Source organism: Pelecanus crispus, chromosome 7, assembly GCF_030463565.1.
Source record: "Pelecanus crispus isolate bPelCri1 chromosome 7, bPelCri1.pri, whole genome shotgun sequence".
NCBI classification, from domain to species: Eukaryota; Metazoa; Chordata; class Aves; order Pelecaniformes; family Pelecanidae; genus Pelecanus; species Pelecanus crispus.
In genome coordinates this window covers 3,677,524-3,700,947 of record NC_134649.1, presented here as the reverse complement: position 1 = coordinate 3,700,947, position 23,424 = coordinate 3,677,524, and the positions used below count along the sequence as shown (strand labels likewise).

The 23,424-nt window shown below is 47.9% G+C and overlaps 1 protein-coding gene across 1 annotated transcript in view; it reads right to left on the bottom strand.

The window, feature by feature from the left end:
- IGDCC3 (immunoglobulin superfamily DCC subclass member 3) overlaps nucleotides 1–23,424 on the bottom strand; it is a 105,822-nt gene that overhangs the window by 25,701 nt on the left and 56,697 nt on the right. The window contains exons 3-6 of the mRNA XM_075714130.1: nucleotides 17,533–17,677; nucleotides 14,674–14,804; nucleotides 8,976–9,113; nucleotides 1,868–2,026 (exon numbers count right to left, since the gene is read on the bottom strand). Of these exons, the coding sequence (XP_075570245.1) occupies nucleotides 1,868–2,026; nucleotides 8,976–9,113; nucleotides 14,674–14,804; nucleotides 17,533–17,677 (573 nt within the window). The remainder of the gene's footprint in view (nucleotides 1–1,867; nucleotides 2,027–8,975; nucleotides 9,114–14,673; nucleotides 14,805–17,532; nucleotides 17,678–23,424) is intronic.

The following is a 23,424-nucleotide window of genomic DNA, read 5'->3' as shown; positions in this document are numbered from 1 at the left end:
AAGCATCTTATGGATGGGCAACACAGGTTGGGGCCCTGGACGCTGTAGCTCATGTCTAAGGGCTACACCAAGGATGCACTGGCCACGCTTCTCCATACCGCTGCTGACTTCTTTGCTAATGCTGAATGCAGGAGCATCCCCCTTCTGCAGCAAGGCTGGGCTCCGCTGGCCCTGTGATTACCATTTCAGGGACAAATTCTCATCTTGGTTCCCCAGGTGAAAATCCACAGTAAATCTACCTCAGATGAACTCCAGCACTAGACCAGCTGCTCAGGAGTCGATGTTCAAATCTCCAAAGAGACTGAAAACTGCCGATCTGTAGCAATGAGAAGTTGTGCTACCTTTCCCTCCCTCATCCAATTGCTAACAGGAGCAGTCAGCAGTATTCAATAGCTGTATTTTTACAACTTCATGCTTTTTCCAAGTAATTGCTTTTGGCTCTGCCTGCCTGCCTCCTGTACATCAGCTTTGTGTTTGGGTTTAGTAGACCTCTGCTACATGCGCCATGTGCAGAGCTGTCCCGCAGCAGTTCTAAAGGGTTTGTATCAGTACAGCGAGGTTGTTCGTAACGCCTGCGTTGGTGTTTCTTAATAAGGGGACTTAGAGGCGTGCCCACCACCAGCCAGCTGGGCGGTCCCCTCATTGCATTGCTCACCCAGAAATCCACCAGCAAAAGAAACGACCAGTTTTCACCTCCTGTTGTGTCTGATCAGCACCTGGGACTCAGGAGGCCCGAGCAGCCCTGTGTAAGCACCCTTTTTCCATTGCTCCTCGCTGCTCCCAAGGCAAAGGGGAAAAGGGATGCCAGCAGCCCAGGGACCACGGCTGCTGCACAAGTGGTGTGGTGCCGGCTCACCGCCAGCGACTCCCGGGACCTGTCAGGTGAGCATCAGGGCTGGAGCAGGGCACTTTCCCCATCACCAGCATGAAAGGTTCAATTAGCTCGCTCCGGCAGGAGGTGTATAATTTTAGATTCAGGATATCATCAGTCAATAGTTAATGAGTGAACTGATGAGAGTGCGAGATGCTTTAAGTGGACTAGCTTGAAGAGGAGGTGAGTGCCTGTAATCAGGGGCGGATTACTGCCATTCAGAGCACGCTGCCAGCTGGGTTTGCCTTCTAAAATACTTGCCTGGCTCCCCTCACCATGGAAACTGGTTGCACGGAGTATGTGGAGGGGGTTTGTTTGGTTTCTTGAGTGCTGATCTCTACTCTGGGCTGAATCACCCTTTACAAGTGGCATTTCAGGACAGTTGCTGCAGGGAAGGGGAACAACCTGCTTCTCCTGGGCATCTCCCCCAAAGGGTGCTTTACATGGCAAGGGGCTCAGATACAGTGTCGACTGCTAAAGAAAACAGTCTCACTGACTTTCTGGAAATGGTTTTAGACTTACTGGTGCCATTTCAGTTGGAGAGCAATATTCTGTGAGTGATATCCGCTCCTGGATATCACTGCAGGAGCGATATCTATCATGCAGAGGGGTCCAATATGAGAACAGTGCCCATGTCTCCATATTACTGAGGACCATGCAGGGGTGAGAGATGAATTTAGCTGATTAATTCAGCCCAGGCTTTCTGCTGGGATGCCAAATAAATCTGTGATGGGGTGGGAAACCATTGCAACCCACAAAGCTGAGGCCTCACTTAAATGACACGTGGTTGCCACTCATCTGCATGGGACACAGAGACATACACCCACCTGGAAAACCACGTGTCTAGAAAAAAAGGCCTTTGTCTGATACCATCAGAGCAGCAAAGTCAGCATCCAGCCAGCCCAACTCATCACAGTGCCCAGGCAACACGCAGAGCCTGTGCAGAGGGCACAGCGAAGTGGGCGTCACCGCTCCCCAAGCCCCAGGTTTGCTCACCTTGTACAACGAGCCTGCCCTGCGCGGTCCTTCGCACCCGAGTGCCGGGTTTGTTCGCGGCGCACACATAGATGCCAGAATGCTGCACGGTGAGGTCCGAGATCATGAGATTTCCTGTCCCCAGCACCTGGATCCCCTCCACGCCAATCGGGCGTCCGTCTGAAAGAAGGGGAAAAGGGTACGAGTCATATGCTGGACCTGTGAGTGAGGTTCTCCAGGGCACAGTCCTCGGTGAGGTCCAGTCTAAGTACTTATGGAGCAGTGCCATGCTCTGTTTCTGGGATTTGCCAAGTAAAGTCAGTGGGTTTTAGCTGATGCTCTTAGCAGAACTGCCTTCTGGAAAAAAAACAGGCTTCTCAGGTGTTTGCCCAAAACCACACTTTGTGCTGTTTGGAAAACCAAGGTACCATAACAGGAAATGTGAAAGCTTTCAGCCACATGTTCAGACCAAGATGAAGTGCCCAGAACACTTTTCAACAGAATGGTTAAACCAAATTAAATCACATCAGCTTCTTACATTAGACTGACCAGGGACCCAACCAGCTCAACAGCCTGCTCCAGAGATGCTCTGGGAAGGAGAAGACCAGCCAACCTACAGCAGTACTTCCCTGATGCACTCTCTCAGCCACCAGCAATTTATGACTTGGGGATTTCCTGAGCCAGAAGTTCTGCCTTTTTGCCTGCTAACCCTTGATGGATTTTTGTGGCTTTGGAAACTATGTGAACACTGGATTTTCGATTCCTTAGCTCTTGAACACACAATAGCTCAGGGCCAAGAAGCCAAACTCTGAGCTGGTGGTTAGATCTGCCCAGCTGCTCTGACTTGGAAGGGCAACTGGAAAGGGCTGCCTCCGTCCTGAGTGCTGGGTCTGAGGCAGACTGGCAGGAGAGCAGCGATGTTTCCAAAAAAACATGCCTGGGTTCCAGCACAAGGTCTTCAAAATTGAAGCGCTTAATGTGAAATTGTTCAGTATCAGGGAATTCACCTTTTTCCAACAAAGCCTGTTTTCACTGGAAAAATCCCAGCCAGCTCTAATTACAATGTGTTTCATTAGTATCAGGCTATTGCTTTTTATTGTTTCATTGGTTTGTGTTTTAAGACACTGTCTGACAAAGGCAGCTCTAAATCAGTCCTAGCATGTGTCAGGGTGTCTGAGCAGAGGGGCAAGGCAGGGGAGTAGTTTTACTGGAGGAGCAGTTAAAGGGAACACACTTTCATCAGACGGGAAGCAGGAATCCAGTTCCTCTCTCACCTTTGCTTGCGGAGGAGGTTAAAGAACCTACAGAAATGACAGAAGCAAGAACCAGACCTGGTGATTCCCCCACCTGACCATCCCACGAGCCCTCCATACGTGAGTGCTCCGCAACAGCAGAAGAGCCTGTGTCTTGTGCTTCAAAGTTGTGGCTAGTAAAAGGAAAAATTCATCTGAAAAATTCCTCCTGGGAGCTCTAGTGGTCTGTGCCGTAATCTTGCTAAGGAAATGGAAGAAGCCAAATAAAACCAGAACTGCTCTGTAGCAAGCAATGGGTCATGGGGAAAGATCTGAGATGCCCTAGCTGGTTTCCACTCTGTGGGCCAACTCCTGAGAGATGCTAGGTAATGGCTGTTCAACCTGGTTTAAAATTTATCATCACCCACTGGGCAGAACAGTTTCCAGGGACGTTTAGCACTGAAGGACCTCAGACTCAGGCTGTTACCAATATTCATGGCACACAACCACTTCAGTGCTTGCATCTGGTGTAACCCAGCAACAGGAAACCTTCAGGGAAAACAGAGGGAAACGCAAGTTGCCACGGGGCTGCTGCAGTCACCCCGACCACCGCATTATCCCCAAGGATTTCCTCCATAGCCTCTGCTGTACAACAACATGGCCCCTGACCGAGACCGGGCTCATGCCTGACCTTGGGTAGGCTTCATGCTTCAACACAGACAGGCATGCAGGGCTAGTTAAAAGTTGTCTTGAAATTGTATGCTTTAGATGTAATATCATGCTTTGCATAATAAAGAACATTATGAGGATTTGGGCTATTCATAACCAACATGTTCTGGAATAGATTAGGAAAACATGAAGACACTCAAGAAGAGGGACAAATTAACCATCAACCCCGAAATGCCACTTTGCAACCTGCTGCTCAGTAAGCGCCTGGATCCCCACAGAAAAGCACGTGATGGGACAGAGAGCAAGTGTTTCTGGCAGCTTTAGTGAGAGCAGTGCATGTTCATCAGCTCGCAAGCCTGGGCCATACAAGTGCGGGATCCCATTTCAGATTAACGGCAGCATCCTGCTAGGAAACACCGGCAAAACATGGACTGAAAGCTACAAGGCACTTCACAAATGTATCTCCTGCCATGCTCTTTATATACTGTTTTTCAGGAAATTTTTAAACTTAAAGGTTTCCTTGCTTCATTAGGCAGGCAATGCCAGACCACTTCATTATTTGCATTGCAAAGAAAAATGCTTGGGTCTTTTAGAGAGAGAAAAACAATGTCATTAAACGATTAAATGATCACATAGCTGGCCAAGCCACTGCAGCAGTAAATGGCTCAGTCATAAAAAGGACAGTAAAACATGACCTGTCCCACATTTAATGAGCAATAAGAAGGAACCATTCCTTTCAAACATTATTTGAACTGAAGTGTAAAGAGGTCTGAATTAAATTCAAATTGAACTTGATTTCATCTTTTAAATTAGACCTTTTGGAAGTCCATATTTACAATAGGCATAAAAGTCAAATCTCTCTCTCGAGGGAGGGGTGGGACCAGTGAAAGATGCGAAGTGGCTATACCTGGATGCTTCATCACATCATTGCCTTAAGAAATACCACAGAAATGTGACTTGAATGTCAGCAGTTTTACTGTATTATTTATAATGTGCTACATAATTTAAGCACGCAAAGGCCCAGCCTGCAGCCGGTACTCCACACAGTCCAAATACCAGCATTGATATGTCCTCAGTTGCCTCTCTAGCTCCAACCACTAATTAGAGGTATGGTGGTCTGAAGAAACGTCTCCTGTCAACCAAGCATCTTTCATTTCCCTGAAGAACAAAGCCCTCCAAGCTCAGAAACCTCAGGGGATCTGCCATTTGATTCAGAGAGTGTGGCCACGTCTAACAGCCAGCAAAGATCACTGTGCCAGATCATCCCATATGCCTCTTGCTCAGTTCCTCCCTTCCAAAGAGCACTGAAAAGGGCTTCTAGAGAATTATCTCTGCTTTCCCAGCCTGCTCCATCCTCCTTCTCAGTCTACTGTGCCTCATTCAACCTGAGCCATGCTGTGATCAGTTAGAAGGTCTTCAGCTAACATCAAGTCCAACTCAGTAACACTGACAACACATAAATAATACAGAGTATTCACACAAGAAATTCATGGCATCCTGAAAGCTCAGCACTTTGCAGAAGTGCTGTGCAAAGGGACTGATGTCTCACACCTGCTTTGCAAAGGTTGCTATCTATTTCAACCCTGTTTCACTTACATGGAGACCTGAAGAGTGGCTTGGGGATCAAGTGTGGATCAAGGGATCCAAACCCTGAAAACCCACCTTCCTGGCATCGCTTTCCATCACCAAATCATCTCTCCATGGAGGAGATCCGAAAGGCTGCCAAAGCTTACGCTGTTGCTCAGTTCCCAAAGCTCTCAGGACCCATACAGGCTTGAAACTGCTGCCCATTTAACATGACCTTCTACTTCTTTTTATGAAGTCAAAAGCAGAAAATTTGAGGGCTGAAAACAAGCCAGTCTGGGTGGACATGTGTGACAGATTCTCTCTCTTGATCCCCGCTTGATGAGGGCAGAAGGGGGAGGTTCAGCTGGTTGTGAAGAGCAGACAGACAACTGATTAATGAAGGAGACCATTCCCCAAATGGGAGATGCTCCCAAAGGATGCCCCGGCTATGGACTAGAGGGCTTCCAGGTTCCCCATTGGGGTGAAGTCTGGATGAAAGACGCCTGGGGTTTGGGAGCCACATTATTTATTTTTCCAAGGTGTATGTGATGCTTTCTGGAGTCCATTCTCCGCCTGCTAACCAAGTGATTGGCACACCGGCACCAATTACGGAGACCCGTTAAAACGTGCCAGGCGATATGAATATGCAACAACATGAACGCCTTTCTTTTATAAGTAGCAAGTAGAAAGAAAGTAACAACTTTCTAATGTTGATCATTTAGGTCTTTTGTGAATTCTTTGTATTGTGCCATAGTAGCCTTCCACTTTTTAGACACATGGGTCTCCTGCTCCAGCGGACACTGGGCACTGTGGATTAGCATATTTAGAGTACATTGCAACAGTTGACTATTCAGTATGTGAAGTGGTGAAATTTACTCTATTATTTCTAAACACTTACGGGAACGGTGCTCCTGTCAACCAGTCAGCCATCTATTACAAGCTTCTGTGTCCAATAAGTTACCAATTAATTGGCTCCTACAATTGTTGTATAGTTTACTTCTTGAATGGCGCTCTCTTTAGTAATTTCCTTCCCATTGTGCGACCCTTTCTGACAACTTCTGTATAACGCTATCAGATAATCACTGTCTTTTCTCTCTCGCCTCACTTTTCTGTATCTCTCTAAATAGTTTATTATTCTGCCTTGGTACCTTTTATGGAGGCCAGCTCAGTGCCCTGTCAGTTAAAGGGTAAGGATACATTAAAATCGTCATTCATTCAAAAGGCTTTGCAGTAAGTGCCTAGGATATTCATTTGTGCACACATGCAGGTCCGAGCCTGAAGTGCGTAGCTCTGAAAGGAAAAGCCCTATCTTCCCTGAACAAACCCTTAATGATTTTACATTTCTCTCAGAGCCTGCTCTCTAATGAATGTTGACATTTCATGCACGGCGAGACACAGGAATTCTGTTTGTGGTCAGGGGCTACAACATATTCCCAAGGAAATTAAATTCAAAATTGATTGGGTGACACTCAAAAACCGGCCCAGAATTTGAATGATTTCCTTCAAGCAAAATATAGCTGCCTTTCCCACTGAAAACCAGCCAGGTTTTAGCAAAGCCAAAGCAAAAAGTGCAAATGTTGTTTATGGCTTGCTTCCCCCTGCACCAGAAAGCTGTAAAAGCAAAATTGTTCTTTTGCTCCTTTCTGCTGGAAGGAATGCCACAACATCAAAACTGTGAGCAAAGGGGTTGAGAGAGACACTCCAAAATGGCAACATGCCCTGCGCAAAGAGCCGGCATAATGGCAATGCCACAACTCTTCTTTATTTTGACCAAGCAAGAAAGATGCTCACATATAATTGACTTTTTTTTTGTTTAAATTAAGTCAGGCCTACTACTAAATCAGCTGCATCTCTCTAAGACTTTGTGGCCATGGATTTTTTTATTTCTGGAAGTGGATGAGAAGGGCTTTTTTCCAAGTTGAGTAAGTTCACTGGTTATTTAAGCTGAACCAGCTCTGTGGGAGGAACATCTGGAAGAAGACCCTCACATGGGAGGAAGCCACACGTACGGATGACAGATGCTCCGAGGACCTCCCTGTCCAGCCTAACCCCCTCTCCCTCCTCCTGATCACACAGACACGGAGACATGAAAGCGCTTCCGAAATGGCTACAAAGAGATGACAAACCCACCAACTCATCAGAGAGCCTGTACGCCACATCGCTGTCGAGATTGGTGCAATACTAACAAGATCTTGCGATGCTTTGGACAGGAACATTCCTGCTGAAGGGGAGGGAAAATAGCAGGATCTCTTTCTCATTCAGTAGCTCTAATTCTGCTGCTGGGCTGCAAAGCAGCGTGGAGAGGGTATTTATTTTTGGTGGAAGGCAATGCTGAGCTCAGACCATCCAGACAAACATTGCACAAAGCTATTACATCTTCATTATTGCACTGCTCTATAGAGACAAGTGTTTTGAAGAAGGTAATAAGCACTTATAATTAAGGCAATTATAAAGTAGTTTATTATAGTTGAGCACTAACATAGAGCTGCCTTGTGTCCAAGAGAACCAAAACAGTGATACAGCCTATCTGGGGAATTTTTAAAACAGCATCAATCTGATGGTTATGGCTCTGGAGGAAAAAAAAACCAGTTAGTGACAGACACAAGCTGATTTTACAAGCCACCAGAGGATGCAAGCACGAGGGCAAACATGGAGAAATTGTGCGATTGATGCCGGATACGTGTCCTTGTCCCCTGGCAGATGGCTCTGGAGTGGGAAGTTGCCCTTCCCATGAGCCAGACCCTGACCCTCGGAGAGCCACGGGGACAAAGTCCCACATCCAGCACAGCAGCACGAGACAGGATTATCCCTGTTTGTGCTGCACAGCCACCTTGGGGGACTTGGGGAGATTAGCATCCCAAAATGACGTGACCTCGCAGATCATGAGGGCTTGGGAAATACTAACCGAACCCAACCCCACAGTGTGCACAGGCAGAGTTACAAGTTCCGGAAGATAAACCAAAAGCCATCAGCTCTTTGCTCAGCACAGATTTCTGTAGGGCAATGGAAATGTCACTCTGAGCAAAATAGTTTCCAAGCTACTATCACAAAGTTAGAACCTAAAATAACCCTTGCTTTCAAACTGGGAGAAACACGGCACTTTGCTCTTCCTTGCTTGTATGATGCCATCAGACACTGCCTCTGGTTTCCATGCTGATTAAAAAAAATTATCACAGACCCCAGCAGCAAGCATTTTGTTTTTTCAGGGCTTCAGACACACTACTTTAAACACTCTCTTCCCCTCAAAATTTTTTTAAAACTCTCTGAACAGGCAGCAAGTTTCTTTCAAGTCTGTTTTACGTGAAAGATGTGTTTGTGTATGCTTTTGCTTCTCTAGGCCAACAGTGATGATGTTTTTGATGCAGCTGAAGAAGATGCTGTCACTCGCGAAAAGACAAAATTATCACCTTTCATGAAACATCTACAGGTTTAACCAACCCACTTCTCTAACAGGTGAAAACAGGATCTTGGCAGAGAGAAAAAACAAAACGTAGACACGAGGATAAAAAGCACTTCAAGCCTACAATTAACTTCAGTGGGAAGGGAAAGGGTGAATCACTTGTTGCATAAAACAGTCAGTGGCACCTACCTATTTCCCACGCAGTGGCAATGGAGAGGAGGAGGAGGAAAAGGAGGAAATCCCGGTCACCCCCGGGGCTTACCTAGGCGGCTCCAGGAGACGATGGGCCGGGGGTTGCCCGTTGCGATGCACTCCAGCACAGCTGTCTGGTGTACCGTCAGCGTGAGGTTCTCCGGACCGACGAGAATCATGGGGTCCTTGTAAACGGTGGAGTGGGAGCCTGCAAGGACAGCAGCATCGTTAAAAGGCATCTGATTCTCTCTTGTTTAATGGGAACACCGAGGACTTCATGCATCCTCTAAGTACAAATGATGTGGCTGGTGCAATCCTCCATAAATTTGAGATGTACCTGAAACAAAAGGAGCACAACGTTTGCGTGACAGTCACATTGTCTGAACACGTTTTAAGTGTGCACTGATATTCCTGGGGAAAACTCCTCAGCCAACTGACCCGGCCACAAGCAGCCCTGTTAACACCCAGATATGGGCACCATAAAGAAGGAACCGCGCTGTGAGCTGCAGAGAGCAGATGTGCAGGAGAAACATGGTATATAGAGAGGACACAAGCTGCAGGACGGCTCGTGCAGACAGGAATGCAAATAAATGAAGGAGTTGCTTTATCTTTCAGCATCTCAAGCCATAAAGTAATCCATGCAGTCCACAATGCCTAAATCTGCCTCTCTGCAAGCATCCTCTCTTGCTGCTGGTATAATTTGCTCCAAAAGCCCTGTCCTGGGACACAAAGAGTGATGGAGGTCCCAGTCCCTGACTCCTGCTGAGGATCTTTTTGAGACGAAACTCAAGGAAACTCCTCCCATGACTGCAACCCACAGGGTGGTCATTTCCCTGCCTTTTACAGCACCCCTGTCCTGGCCCACTCTGGTGTAACTGGGTGCAGGGAGAGGATGCATCCCATTGCTCTGCTATAATTGTGATACAGTCATTGCTCACGATGCAATCACTAATCATTTATTTGCACCACAGTAGCACCAAGTGGCAGCAACCAAGAATGAAACCCATCATACAAGATGATGCACAGACCCATAATGAAATAAAGCCCTGGCACAAGGACTCTGGAAACCAGGCAGGCACCGGACAAGCAAAAGAAACCACATTTCACCAGACAGGAGGAGATCACGGGACAAAAACATCATCCTGTGTCCAGTACACTACAGCTGAACCTGCATCTCCTGAGTCCCCAAAAAGTGCCTTATCCCTGGGCCAATGCTCCCTTCAGCCTTCTCTGCCATTTGTTGGGAGCAGGAGAGGAGGAAAAGAAGGAGATATTCTCAGTTCTCCCTAAGTAAACAGGAACACTGGTAATCTCTGCATTAGTCTTCTCCCCATTTCCGACGAGAGCTGGGTTATACTCCAGAAATGCTGAGGTCAAGCAATATATAAGGAATTTCAACAATGTGACAGCTGCTGCTGGCAAAAATGCTCTGTACACCTGCGGAGAGAAATACTTGGGCTGGTCGTCTCCCCCTGAGCAGGAGAGGGGTGCAGGGAGGGCTGGGGAGCTGAGCTCTGCCACGGGCTGGGCTTTGCTGTAGGGACCATCCCATGCTGACTCCTGTACATGGACTTTCCGATGTCCAAAAAGCTTGTTAAAGAGAAGTGATCCACCAAAAACTATCTGCAAAGGGCTTTTCTCCAAGAGAAAATTTATTTTCTTCCTACATTTTTTAGCATTACCCTTCCACAGCAGCTCAGGGGCTGAAGTCAGGGTGTTAGCAGGGGGATTTTGCAGTGGTCCAAGGGCAAGCACAGATCAGAGCGGCTCGTTTGTTAATCGTTCCTACAGGGGCTAAACGGGGAGGGATAAAGCGACTCAGAGATTGTGTCTAAATGGGCAAAATCCAAGAAAAATCACCGTGTCAGTGTGACTTAAGAGCTGACTTTCTCACTAAACGCATTTCACCGAAAGCCATAAAATGCAGATTTTTTGATGAGAACCAGAATGCACAATAAATTCATATGACTGTCTGGTTAACCCCAAGAGATCTGAAAAACAATACCTTCCCCCTCAGTACCTTGGAGTGCCTTTAAAACCCATGTAGATTTATTGTTCTAAATCACAATACTAAATGTTCACGCTTAGAATAATACGATATTATCATCGTATTATATAGTGATTTCAATATTTCAAAACACAGAGAAATGAAACGAATTGTCCAAGGTCACCCAAGAATATCAGTAAATGGGAGATGAGACCAAAGCAGAATTTATAAAGGACTCTAATCTGACAATAAAATACAAAAAAAAAAAAAATCACACTCTTTGATTTATACTCTGAGTCCTAAATAGGCATTCAGGTTTTTAGGTGTGGGCTCAGCTCCCTGAGTTTGGCCAAACGCTGCCCAGCTCTGGAAGCGGCATTTCCACCACTGCTCACCTTCTCCTGCAAAGGCCACGTAATGGTCCCACAGCTTTGCTGCCGAACACAGCGCCCACGGCAGTGCCAGCTCCAGGGCCCAAAGGGACGGTGACCCAGCAAGGACACGGTGGTCAGATGCCAGCACCATGCAAAGGGGTTGACCGTGCCTGACCATCGAGGAGGAGGTTTCCTTCTCCAACCAGAAAAGCTCTTTGATGCAGGGTCAGGAAGGAAGGAGTGACAAAACGAGGGACTCATGGCAGGCGAGTGCTGCTGGAGCACAACAGGGTTCAGGGCAACGCGGGGGGGTGTCCGTTCTGAAAGGGAAAAAGGCTCTAATGATGCACACAGTCCCCAAGGACTCCGCCAGCAGCAATTGTGGCAAGGATGGGGAGGTCCCCAGCACCGCCAGGAGTGACAGGCACTCTAGGAGGGACGGGAGTGTTGCTGGCATGGGCTGTTAGATCTTGATCAAAAGGACAGCAGCAGAGAGAGCCGCAGCTCGTGCTGAAAAGGTGTCAGCGCAGAGAGGCAGGCAGCCCCTCGGGAGCATCTCTGCTAAGCAGGCACTTGAAAATAATCAATCAGTAGGGCTGGAAGACATATCCGTACTGCTCGCTGCCGGCAGCCCTGCCACCGCTGCCGGCAAGAGGAAGGAAAGTGCTGCGAGCAGGCTCCATCCTCCCCCACAGGCAGCCATCCTCTTCCTCTTCTCCAGCTGGGCTGTGGCAGTGCCCCGCAGGGCAGCAGCTCCTGGAGCCCATCTCCATCCTCTCCCTCCTCCCTCCCCAGCCAGGGCTCCGTTTGGAAACCCCGGTGAGGCAGACCCGGTGCTTCTCTGTGGGTAAAGCATTGGCTGGAGCTGCTGCCCTGTTAAGATGGGAGGGAACCCTCTTGCCATGATGAAGAGCAGAGAGCACCATTCCCTTTACCCCTCTACACAAGAGGAAGGCGATGGAAAGATTTGCAAGATTACCGCTTACCTCATCACGCCTAATGACATGTGCACAACGGCACTCACGTTAGTTCAGTGTTTACTGATACAACACCCACGCCAGCGAAGCAACGTTCCTGCGCTACCTCTGCGGCACACCATAGCCTCTGCCCGTGTGCCAAAGCCTAGCGTTAACATGCTAGCACATACCCACTGTGCTGGTCTAACAGATATTTGTGTGCTCTGAGCAAACACCACGAAGCATAAACCTTTTCCACTGAGGTTTAACCCAGTGCAACGGGTTTTCCATGGGCTGAGAGCATGCAAACGTCCCGTTACGGCAGCTCTGCTGACATGCAGTCACTGAAGCACGGTCCAAGCCGTTCAACCAACACTTACACACGGTGCCCGTATTCATCATCCGTCTGCTTTAAGGAAGAGGAAAAACCACAAATGTTTCACAGACAGGAAACCTGGAAAATATCCATCTGAAATGAGGGATGGTCAGATGAGAACAACTAGCACTTTCTGCCCTGCAAGAAATAATAACTCAGACCAGTAAATTGACTCAAAGAACTTCACCATGTTGATAATTTACTGTTCTCTTTTCCCTCCACGTGGTTACCGTTCACATAGATCAAGAAAACAGATAAGTAACAGGCGTCAAAAGCTCCCAGGTCTTTCAGAACCAGTTAACCTGCTTTCTTTCCCCGTCAGTTGATATACACAGCATCACTCTTTCCTCAGCTTCACCCCATTTCACACGCTCCGCTTTTTTACAGTCAGCAGAGGCTAATCTGACATTCAGTACAGGCGTTAAGTCTCCTACGCCAGAACCACTGGCCACGCAGCCGTTTCGGAGACTGAAGGCAGGCTGTGAGACAAGAGCGTATGCTGGCAAGCCTCCAGCCATCGGCTACCAGCAATTATGTGTATCTGATGGACAGGAGGATCACAGCTCAAGGCAAGGAAGACCCTTTGCTGCAAATAAAAAAAGCTCACAGAGAAACACACACCCAGCCAGCCCTGTGCGGACTTCCCTTGCCTCTTATCTCCAAAACTGTCATCTTCATTTCCACAGGGAATCTAGGCTGGTCCCCTATGCAAGAGCCAAGAGCTGTCACAGGGGACCACGTGCCCAGCATCCCAGGGGGGTTCTGACCTGCACAGAGTCCTGTATCTCAGAGGCCATCCTGCCAGCAGGATGTCATAGCCTCAATTTGCAGGTGACCACTTCTTTGGCATTCTTATCTTCTCTGAAGGTAACCCACAAATGCTCTGAAGCCCAGGAGAAGCGAGCTGTCCTGTTTTTGTACAAGGAGGTTGCGCATATCAAAGGCATTTCTAAGAAGAAGGCACAAAGATGTCATTCACTCCTGGCCGCTTGCTCGGGCTGGGCTGGGTTGTATGATTTGACTTAATACCTCCCACTTCCTTCATACCAGGAGCAGCTACTGAAACGTCAAGGGAGACTTCTGAAGCTAAAAGTGTTTTAAAGTAAAAAGACTGACAAACGAAGAAAGCGTAACTAGAAGGTGACAGTCTAACATCAGGTTTAGAAATTGGCTGATGAGTTATCGCTCGAAAGGGCTCCAAGAGATCAGCTTGGGGACAGCTAATGGAGGATGGGCAATGGGCAAGTCAGCGGAGGGTAGCACAGCTATGGAAACGTGGTCACAGCGTATTTTCACCCTAACCCTTCCTTCAGTGTGCCCAAGGTCACCACTTCCACATGGCATTTTGTGTGCTTTCACAAACAGGCCAAACTTGTGCACATGCAAAATGTGGCTGTGGGTTGCTTTGGTTTGCCCTTACAGCTTCATCACATCCTACCTCTGGCAGCATGAAACCAATCAGCAAGTATGTAATTTTGGCCCTTTTTTTGGAGAGGAGACCATAAGGCACCGTCATTTCTTCAGCTGGAGTTTTCAGACATGAAAACCTGTTTCTGCCACTGACTTCCAATGTGGATGGAGAACAAAGTCAAAAGTCAGCTTGTGGTGCTGAGGGCTTCTCCTTCTTGTCCTCCAAAGCCAGGCTAGCCCCGCTTTGGTCGCAACGCAATGCTAACAGCCTACAGAACTTAATTCCCCCATTATATAAATAATTGATCACCCTGTGTGCTGCAATTACTTCCAGAGCGGGCAGGTCTCATAAGGAAATTATGAATCTTCCACATTTCCAAAAGAATTTATTTTATGTAAAGCTGCTGTAACTCATTTTCTTACCGTCCTCCCTCTACCCAGGAACTAGTGCTAATTTACAGGCAAAGAGACAGATTTATCTGCTATCAAATGGACTGATCTGGCAGGAACTAATAACAATCTAGAGCAAGGAAGGTGCTATGGCTGGACAGAGGGATGCTCCTCAGTGCTGTTAGTATAAAGCTCTCTTAAACTGTCCTGGTCCAGACCAGCAGCGGGAAGACGATGACAGAAAGGCAGTCAGAAGAGTGTTTACTGGTACTAACCTGACACGGTGAGTCTGGCCTCCCGGCTGAACTTCACATTAGCAATATTGGTAGCAACGCAGTGAAAAATCCCGCTGTCTTCTGCCCTCAGGCCCGTAATCTGGAGGACCCCCTTGGGAAGCAGCGTGTACCTGCGGGAAGAGAAAAGCAGAAACAAAAACTTGCAAAGCAGGACGTGATGTGAAAGCAGGCTGCACAGCCATCCAGGTGAGGCAGGCTGGCTCCCCGCATCCCAGTCCAGAGGTGCCAATACCACCCGAGTGGTGCAGCCCCCGGCAAGCTGAGCCCATGCTTATCACTGCATCAGTTCTTTATTTTTTTGGACATTTGAGCCTCTGGTCTTCTTTTACAGGGTGTATGTTCTCTTTCTTTATCTTCTGATGCATCCTTGAGGAAGGATGACTTTTTCTGGAAGGCTACAAAGTAGGTGCTTCTTACTTAATCTGTGGAAAAGCTTTGGCAGTGCATTTGCATGTGAAAACAGCGGACGTGGGAGTTCTCACTCATCAGCTGAAGCACAGTGACCATGGACAAGCATCAGGGGAAGCGTGCGCTCCACAGTCCCAGCACCAGGACTCATATCCACGTAATCTTAAAACCTCAAATGCGTGGAAAGGCATGTTTAAAATAGATAGTGAGTAGGCATACGTAAATATAAATCAATATTTTATATATTTAAAATAAGGTACATTTAAACCATGCATGCATACACACATATATGTATATATACATTACAGGTTGCTTGGCAACTGTGCGTTTAAATTGGCTGGTAGTAAGTCATTACACTGTGATGAGTTAATAATCCATTTCCGTCTGGAAGATGAAGAATATCTTTTTCCATATCAGCATATGGTTAAGTGCCTATAACCTGCTCCCTGCGCTGGGTTCCAAACGCGCAGCTCGGTGTCGGTGGCAGCGTGACAGCAATCAGTTTTACACGTCCCGAAGTTGATTGCAATCTCTCTGGGACTTTAAAATGCCCATTGTTTTGGATGAATTATACCACAAGAAGCCTTCATTTTTGTTAACAATCTGCCCACAGCATTAGAAGATTCAATTCCAAAGCTATTATTCTGCCTTCAAAGCCTCCAAGTGCAAGACTCGGCATACAAATTTATATACACTTTATACACAGAAATGCACGAAGCGTGATTAATGCAGAAATCCAATTCAGGTAGAGAAGCAACCCTCATCACCCAGGCCCGTTGGTGTCAGAGATTAATCTACTGAGCTGACAATAAAAGCCTTCCCCAGTAACTTTACTGCTACAAAAAGCCAAACCTGTTCAAAATCAGGACATTGAACATAGGGAAACTGGTCCTAGCCCACGTCCTCCAGGGCTTGGGCAAACTCCCTGTGCTGGAGGAGAAGCAGCTTGGAGCTCTCTGGGTTGGAGAAAAGTCTTGGCTCCTTGGTCTTGGGGCTCCTCGGTCTTGGAGAAAAGAATTCCTGTTCACACTCAAATCCCTACCACATCTCTGACCATCTCCAAACCTGTGACCCTGGGCTCACGTGGAAAGGAGCAATAATGCATGAAGGACTTCAAGGGAACTTCACCTGTCCTGCAACATCTCATCGGGATGCACATAAGGTGTCAGGCCCATTTCTGCACCACTTACTTCTGCTGATAGCACCTCGGAACCACTTGCCCTGCTCTGCCACCTCCCCAGTTTAGCACTTGTGTGGGTAAGGAGCCTTCAGAGGAGATCAAGTTTAACAAATGAAGCCTGTGCTGGGCTAAAAAAAGCTCAGATGAAAAACGCAAGGAAAAACAAAACCTGACAGTTGCAGTTTTCCACAGCAGGGTTGGGCCTCTTGGGTCCTTCTACTGTAAGTTCACTGCAACGCTGAAAAGGTCAGGCATTGTTCCAGCCCTTGTGTTTTCTCCTGCCTCCAAAGCACCCAACCACATTCTGCTGCAGAACTGACGTTTTTAAGAATAGGGGCTTTCAGGAAAATATTTACAGCTTCCTGGTTTTGCCTATTCCCAACGCACGGATGTCAATTCCTGATTGAGGTGTGCTGCGACCAATTGTCTCCCACCATGGGTTGCGCAGCTCCTGAGCTGCAGCTGGGACCACTGGAGGCTGCCGGCATGGAGCACGCGTTTCCTGCCACCTGTCCTCTGCCGGGCCCCACCGCCGCTCAGAGGATCAAACCGTGATGAGGGATGTTTCCGACGCGAAGGGAGCAGCCTGTCAAACACAGGAAGCGAGGACGTGCCGTCCCAGGTCTAGGCTGGGGAAGGGGGGCAGCTGGGGTTTCTCTTTAGGAGGGTTGCATGGGAAACGGCAGCCCAGGGCGCTGCGGGATGTTCTCTGCAGAGCCTCCCTGCTGCCACACACAAAGCATCACGAGGGAGTCCACCTGGGAAGGGAAATCTAGCAGCCACGGTGTCATCCAGCGCTTGCAAGAGTTCAGGACCCACATGGAAGACCCTAAGTCATGGATCTGGCTTGGAAAGAGTTGCACAAAACGGAGCCACAGAGGGATGATGGATGCCAAAGCTACCCCAGCTCTGCTAGGATTGCTGGGTGGGCTCTTCACGCTGGAAAGTAAACCTGGAGGAGGGCTGATCAGGGAAGGTCAATAGGTCAATGCAAGCCCTTGCCCCCTCCAAAATCAGCTAACAGGGTTTACCTTGTTCTCTTGAGAGATGCAGTATTTCTGCACAGTGGCCAGAAGGAGCCCAGACAACCCACAACATTAACTGAAAGAGCCTTCCATGGCAGAAACACTGGCCGAGACCCTCAGCTCCGATCAGTTGTGTCCCAGCACAACTGTGAGAGCAAGAGCAAGCCTGGCCACCTTTTGCCACCTGGAAAAAGGACAGCAGTATGTGGTTTGGACATGTCCTACCTTTCATTGTCTGTGTTGACTGGCATGCGGTTCTTTTGCCAGATGATGACTGGCTCAGGCAAGCCATGGATCTGGCACTGGAATCTGGCTACGCCACCCTCCTCCACCACTGCGTTCTGAGGGTGGATGTGGAAGTCGGACATCGCTGGAAGACACAAAGAGAGACAAAAATATTCACATGTGAAAAGAGATCCAGCAACTTCACATGACCCAGAAACACCCCGATTTCCCAGAGACAGCAAATGGGATTGCAATGCAAGAACGGAAGGCTGGTTTGCAGCCTAACCTCCTGCATGGAGAAACGAGACTAGTGGCAAGTTGTTGCTATATGTCTGCCTCTGCACATTGAACTGATTGACTCAAACCAGGACAGGAGACTGTGCTCCACAACCCGCATGCTCCACAGCAAGGTCTACTGGGGCAGCGAGATGCACAGACACTGCACTGGCACTTATCAGAGGTCACTCTCAACAGCTTCAGCAGGCTTTGGATCACATCAGAAAAGAGATGTCTATCCTTGCTGTTGCTGCTAATGTCTTATCTGCTGTAAATATCCTCGTGATGTGCATGGCTTGACTATTTTGCTTAAATACCTTGACCAAAAGAGCTCCCAGATACCCTAGTAAAACTTACAGCCCCTGATTTCCATCTCTGTTTGGCATGTGCTCCAGCTCATTGCATACTCTGCCTTCCAGCACTGCAGAAGGAACGGTCACATCCCCGCGCTGTGGAGCAACAGGCTTCAGCTGATAGAAAGAGCAGCTGCCAAGAGCTCAGCAGCTCAGCCCAGCCAGGCTTTTGGGGTTGGGACCACCCGACAGCAAATGACAAACCTCAGCGTGCCCATGCAGGATGAATACAGACCAGCCTGTTTCAGCACAGCCACAGCTGTAACCATTGTGCAGAAAGACTCTGGCATGCTGTTAGAGCTACATAAATAATACAGTAATTATTACTATTAATTAATTGGAAGGTGCTGCCTGTTGACTCTGCAATAAACATATTCGAGGCTAATAAACATCCCAGTGGTTATTTAGCTCATGATTCATTTATAGTGCCGCATCCGTGGGAAGATCTCTCACTTTATCATACAAAATAAACTCCAAGAGAGCCCCCCGCTCTGCCACCCCAGCCCGATAATACCCCTCTCCCCAACAAGAAAGCCCTGTCCCCTTTTACATGCGTCAAGTGTAATGAATGTACCTCTGCTAAGGAACAAGCTGCCTATGTGTCAGGGCAGCTTAATCATTCATCTGCAAACTCCAGTTGGGCTCAGGCAGATGGGAGATGGCCATTAGCAATCATACATTAAATATGTGTTGCATTAACCCGCACTGCTCCCCCAACCACCGCTCTCAACCCGCTGACTGCAGATTTGTTAAGCTGATCGAGTAACACGGAGCAAAGCCCCGGCCCTGCATGGCCATAGGATTGGGAAGGTTTTGCAGCCGTGAGGGTGGGATGGGCAGCCAGCCCCGCATCGGGATTCAGCGATGGGAGCAAGACCGGGATGTGGCTGTGCAATGCTCCAGCCAGATGGGAACACACCAGCACAAGGCAAAAGATCATGCAAAAATATATTTCCCTTTCCCAAGATGAAAGCTAATGCAAATATCCTCTCTGGTAAGGGATGGAGCGCAACGGTGGAATGGCAATTTACCCAATTCATACAAATTTAGCCTGGAAACGAGACTGCTCATGGCCCACAGCACTCAGCCATGTGGGAAGGAGCCCAAAGGCTGCTGGGGGATCATCCACACAAGGTGATTCCCCTTCCAAGGTGGGAAGGGATGCTTCAAAAAATGGGGGGTCCAGAGGTGCCCACGACAGGAGAGCTCGAGGGAGCCTGCAGAATATTTCAAGGCTGCCATTTGGAGGTCCAGGCCAGGGCAAGCATCTTGCAACCAAAGCCGGTGAACTCTCACCAAGAGAAGACTCCAAGAATTAATGAGAATGACACAAGGCTCATTAATAAAGAAAGGGAAAAAAAAAGGCAAAAAAAAAAAAAAAAAAAGGCAGAGATTCAGATGCCTGCAGGAAAATTCTTTTCAAATGTACAGATGCTCAGCACTGAGGTTTTTTGGCGGCTGACAGGGTTGATAAGAAGAGGGAGGTGTGAATGAGAACAGCCCTGGCACAGACTTTGCTCTACTGGCTATAGAATTCATTGCCGTTCCTTTATTTCAATAATATCACCTCTTACAGGTAAAACTGCAGCAATAACCTCTACTCTTAAAGACACTAGTATTAATATTTATCATGAATAAAACATGGAAAGTTATAAATAATTCAGTTATGAGGATGTTAAGTAAAATATTACTCTTCAATGACCCTATAATGTGGCTTTGAAGCACAGTTTTATGTTAAATGCCTAGGAAACACTGTGACCCTTGCCAAGACCAGCTGGTTTGCAGAAGATGCATTAAAAATTCATGCACCAAGCTACAAAATGCTATTTTTTTTAACACAGGTTTACGAGTTTATTTACAGTTGCAGAGACAAAAGCCTTTGTAGCGTCTCCTATAAAACAGCAACAAAACTTGAACGCAAGTGATTACCTGGGATGCTGTTTTCAGCCTGGAAATAAATCACTGGATGTAAGGAGAGGAGAGGGATAGGAGCACAACTGCTTTACAGGGCATCTCTTGGAGGGGCTAAATCTCTGCTGACCCAGGTGAGATTTTTAGATATGTCCCAACTGACTGTAACAAACTCATACAGCAGAGTGCTTGCTCCTCTTTGTCACTTGTCTTTCTGCAGCAAATGCCAGGACCCCCGTTAGCAGCCGGGTGCTATTGTTTCAGCCGCCGCGGAGAAGAGCTGCACACCAGCCTGGGTGGGGTTGGCCAGCAGCCAGGGAACTGCATCTCATTTCTATGCTAATGGCCATAATCATTTTAAAAATAAATACATGCAATCACAATATTCACCCACGAGCTCCTAAGAGGGGAGGCACCCTCTAATCCATCTGCCCGTGGTCTCTGTCATCCAGCAATGCAGCATCTGTGTGCCAACGGAGGGACTGGTGCTGCCCCAGGCCCCTTTTTACTGTCATCAGACGGGCCGAGCGTCACCCTGTTTCCATTAAACTTCCCTCTGCCATCTCCATGTGTAACACGGTACCATCCACACACAGTGAGCGTAGGGTAGTCATCAAGCCATAAAATCAACCTAATCAACCTGAATCATGTGCACACTCATTGCTCCATATCGATGCTCCGAGCCACGGTGTCTCAGTGCTTCTGCTATCATCACACCTGGATTTTGGCCATGGAACACGCAGGCTGGCACAGGGTAGGGAAAGACAAAACAAAACTGGCTCACAGCAGATGGGGAATGGACCTAGCAGCCCTCCCACGCTGCAGGCGTGGGTGCACCTTCTCCCAAAGACGTTGCCCAAGGCTAGATTCAGGCTGAGTTGTCTGCTGCCACACTAATGCATGAGGCAGAGGAGTTACTCTTCATCTTTTCTTCCCCCATGTTGTATCATGGAGGACCTCAACTACGATGAGGTTGAATCACAGGTGAGGCTCTTCCCTAAAGAGAAACCCATGCCTGGGGTCTCCTACCACCTAACCCTCACCAGGATGCAGTTCCCAAAGGCATGTCCTAAGGACACAGTGCAGATGAGCAGCAACTCTTATCCTCATCCATATTCACAGGGGATTTGTTCTGGAAAACGAATTTCCTGGGTCTCCCCTAATTGAAGTGCAAACACTCTCTCCATCCTAACAGGCCCTGTGGAAAGGCCAACAGAATAAAAATGAAAATAGGTATTAAGTGAAATTTTCTTTACTCCATGAAAAACTAAATTGAAACCATTAGTGGCCAATCCTTTTTTGCTCAGTACAGCATTAGTGCTAAGCCGGAGAGTGACCTAGATTTGATATAGAAAAAGAAAACATTAACTTGGTATGTCAAAGCAAATCCCAGGCCTGTTAGAATCATTAAAACGCAAACATTATTATCAACTGCAGGCACAAGGGGAGGAAGAAGACTTGAAAGGTTCAGTGCCAAGCCTGGTGTTAGGAGAGTATTTGGGAAGCCCAACTAGTTCTGCAATCACACTGCTTTTTGCTTTTAAATTACTTATGGGGAAAGAGATACCCAGGTTGGCTCTGACACAAGAGGATGCTGGGGAGGAGCGGCGCATCCTCACTGACACTGACGCCACGCAGTTCACAAACAACAACCCACAAGCAAAGACCCTTTCTCCACATTTCTTCCACCAACCTGTTCAATTCAGACCTCTTCCAATGCAGGCACGTGGTTAAAATGCCTCCAAGTTAACACAGTACAAGGAACAAGAGTTTAATGGGGACATGCCGAGGCTCGCAGACGCTCCTGCCAAGGAGGGCAAGCTTCGTTAGCTCCATTACAACTGATGAAGGTGAAGCCTGGGAGGCAAATCCTTTGCCCAGTGTGAGAGAACAAGCCATGGGCAGAGCTGACCCCTTCCAAAAGTGGCTCCATCCCGATGCTGGCGACAGCTGCTCATTTTCACACTGAATTTCCCAACTTACTAATAAAATTGAATTTCCCCTTGGGTCAGCAGAAGTCAGGGTTGGTTTTAAAACACAACGACCACCATGCCAATTAAACCCAGACCTAAACCACTCTCAAATCAGGCTGACAGCTCCAGCAGAACCAACCCTCGATATCTGTGAGTTTTATTAAGCCCCCATCGTCCTCGGCACTGTGACTCCTTCCCAAACGCTTTCCATTCCCCAAAGCAAGCAGAGGGATTACATCTTCTTCCATTCCCTCCTGACTTGGGAGACCTTCACCATTAAGTTAGCAACCTGCGAAGGAATATTTTCAAAGTCGGCAGGTGAAGGCTTTGCAGACACAGGTCCCTTATTTGCTCCCCTCCACGGTCTGGAAATGGAGGATTCGCCTGCAAGAAAGAGCCAGCACAAAAGATGGGGGGCATACGGATGCCACAAATCCCATCCTCTCTTCCCCCTGCTTTCAAACAGGGATGCTTTCCCAAGTCTTTAAGAAAAATACACTGCATCTTCTTCCTCTACATTTTTTTTTAAAAGATGCGTTTTTATAAATATAAAAAAAAGCCCATGTCACAACAGCCCAGTGGCTACTCCAGCTGCAGAGCAGCCTCTGCGCCCGCGAGCCGGCCCTGCGTGTCTAATGATGCTATTGTGCGAGGTTGTTGCTGAACTGCCATGAGCCCAATTTTGAATGCAAGTTGCTTTGTGCATAGTGAAGCGTGAACAACAGCGCCGCCCATTTATCTATTTAATTCTCCAGGAGTAGCAGGAGCAGGGGCCTTCGCTCACATCTAAAGGGAAGAAAAATCGCCTTTCTCTCCGCTTTGGAAAGGGAGGGAAATATTAAAGACCAGCCGTGCCTCTCCCAGCACAGAGGAAAATCCCCTCTGCCCCTGCCCGCTAATCGTAAGGGTGAAAAATCCCAAATCTCTATTGTCCACTCTGGGCCTCAGATCGCAAAAGAAAATGGGCTGCAAGACTCAGGAGAGTTTGAAGCAAGGAAGACATTTTGGGAGAACGTAGCTCATTTAAGAGGAACCAAAATACATGGTGAGATGAGAGAGGGAGGAAGCCCCACCTCGCTCTGTACTGGGCAGATGTAGAGGGAAAGAGGGTCAGTCCTGCACGCTTTTTATTTATTTGGAAACAAATGTTTATTCCTCTTTCGCTTTGGCTGTCATTTTCTCCCCCCGATGCCGATGCAACTGCTCAGAGCAGGGACGGAGGATGGTCCAGGCTCCCCGCCCTCTCTGCATTTTGCATCCTTGTGTCTCCATTGCTCTCACACTCAATCAAAGCTGAGTGAAATAATTTAAACAAGATTGAGAAGACAACCCATCAGACAGACTTCTCTGGTTGAGGAACAAAGTCTCCACCTGGCCCG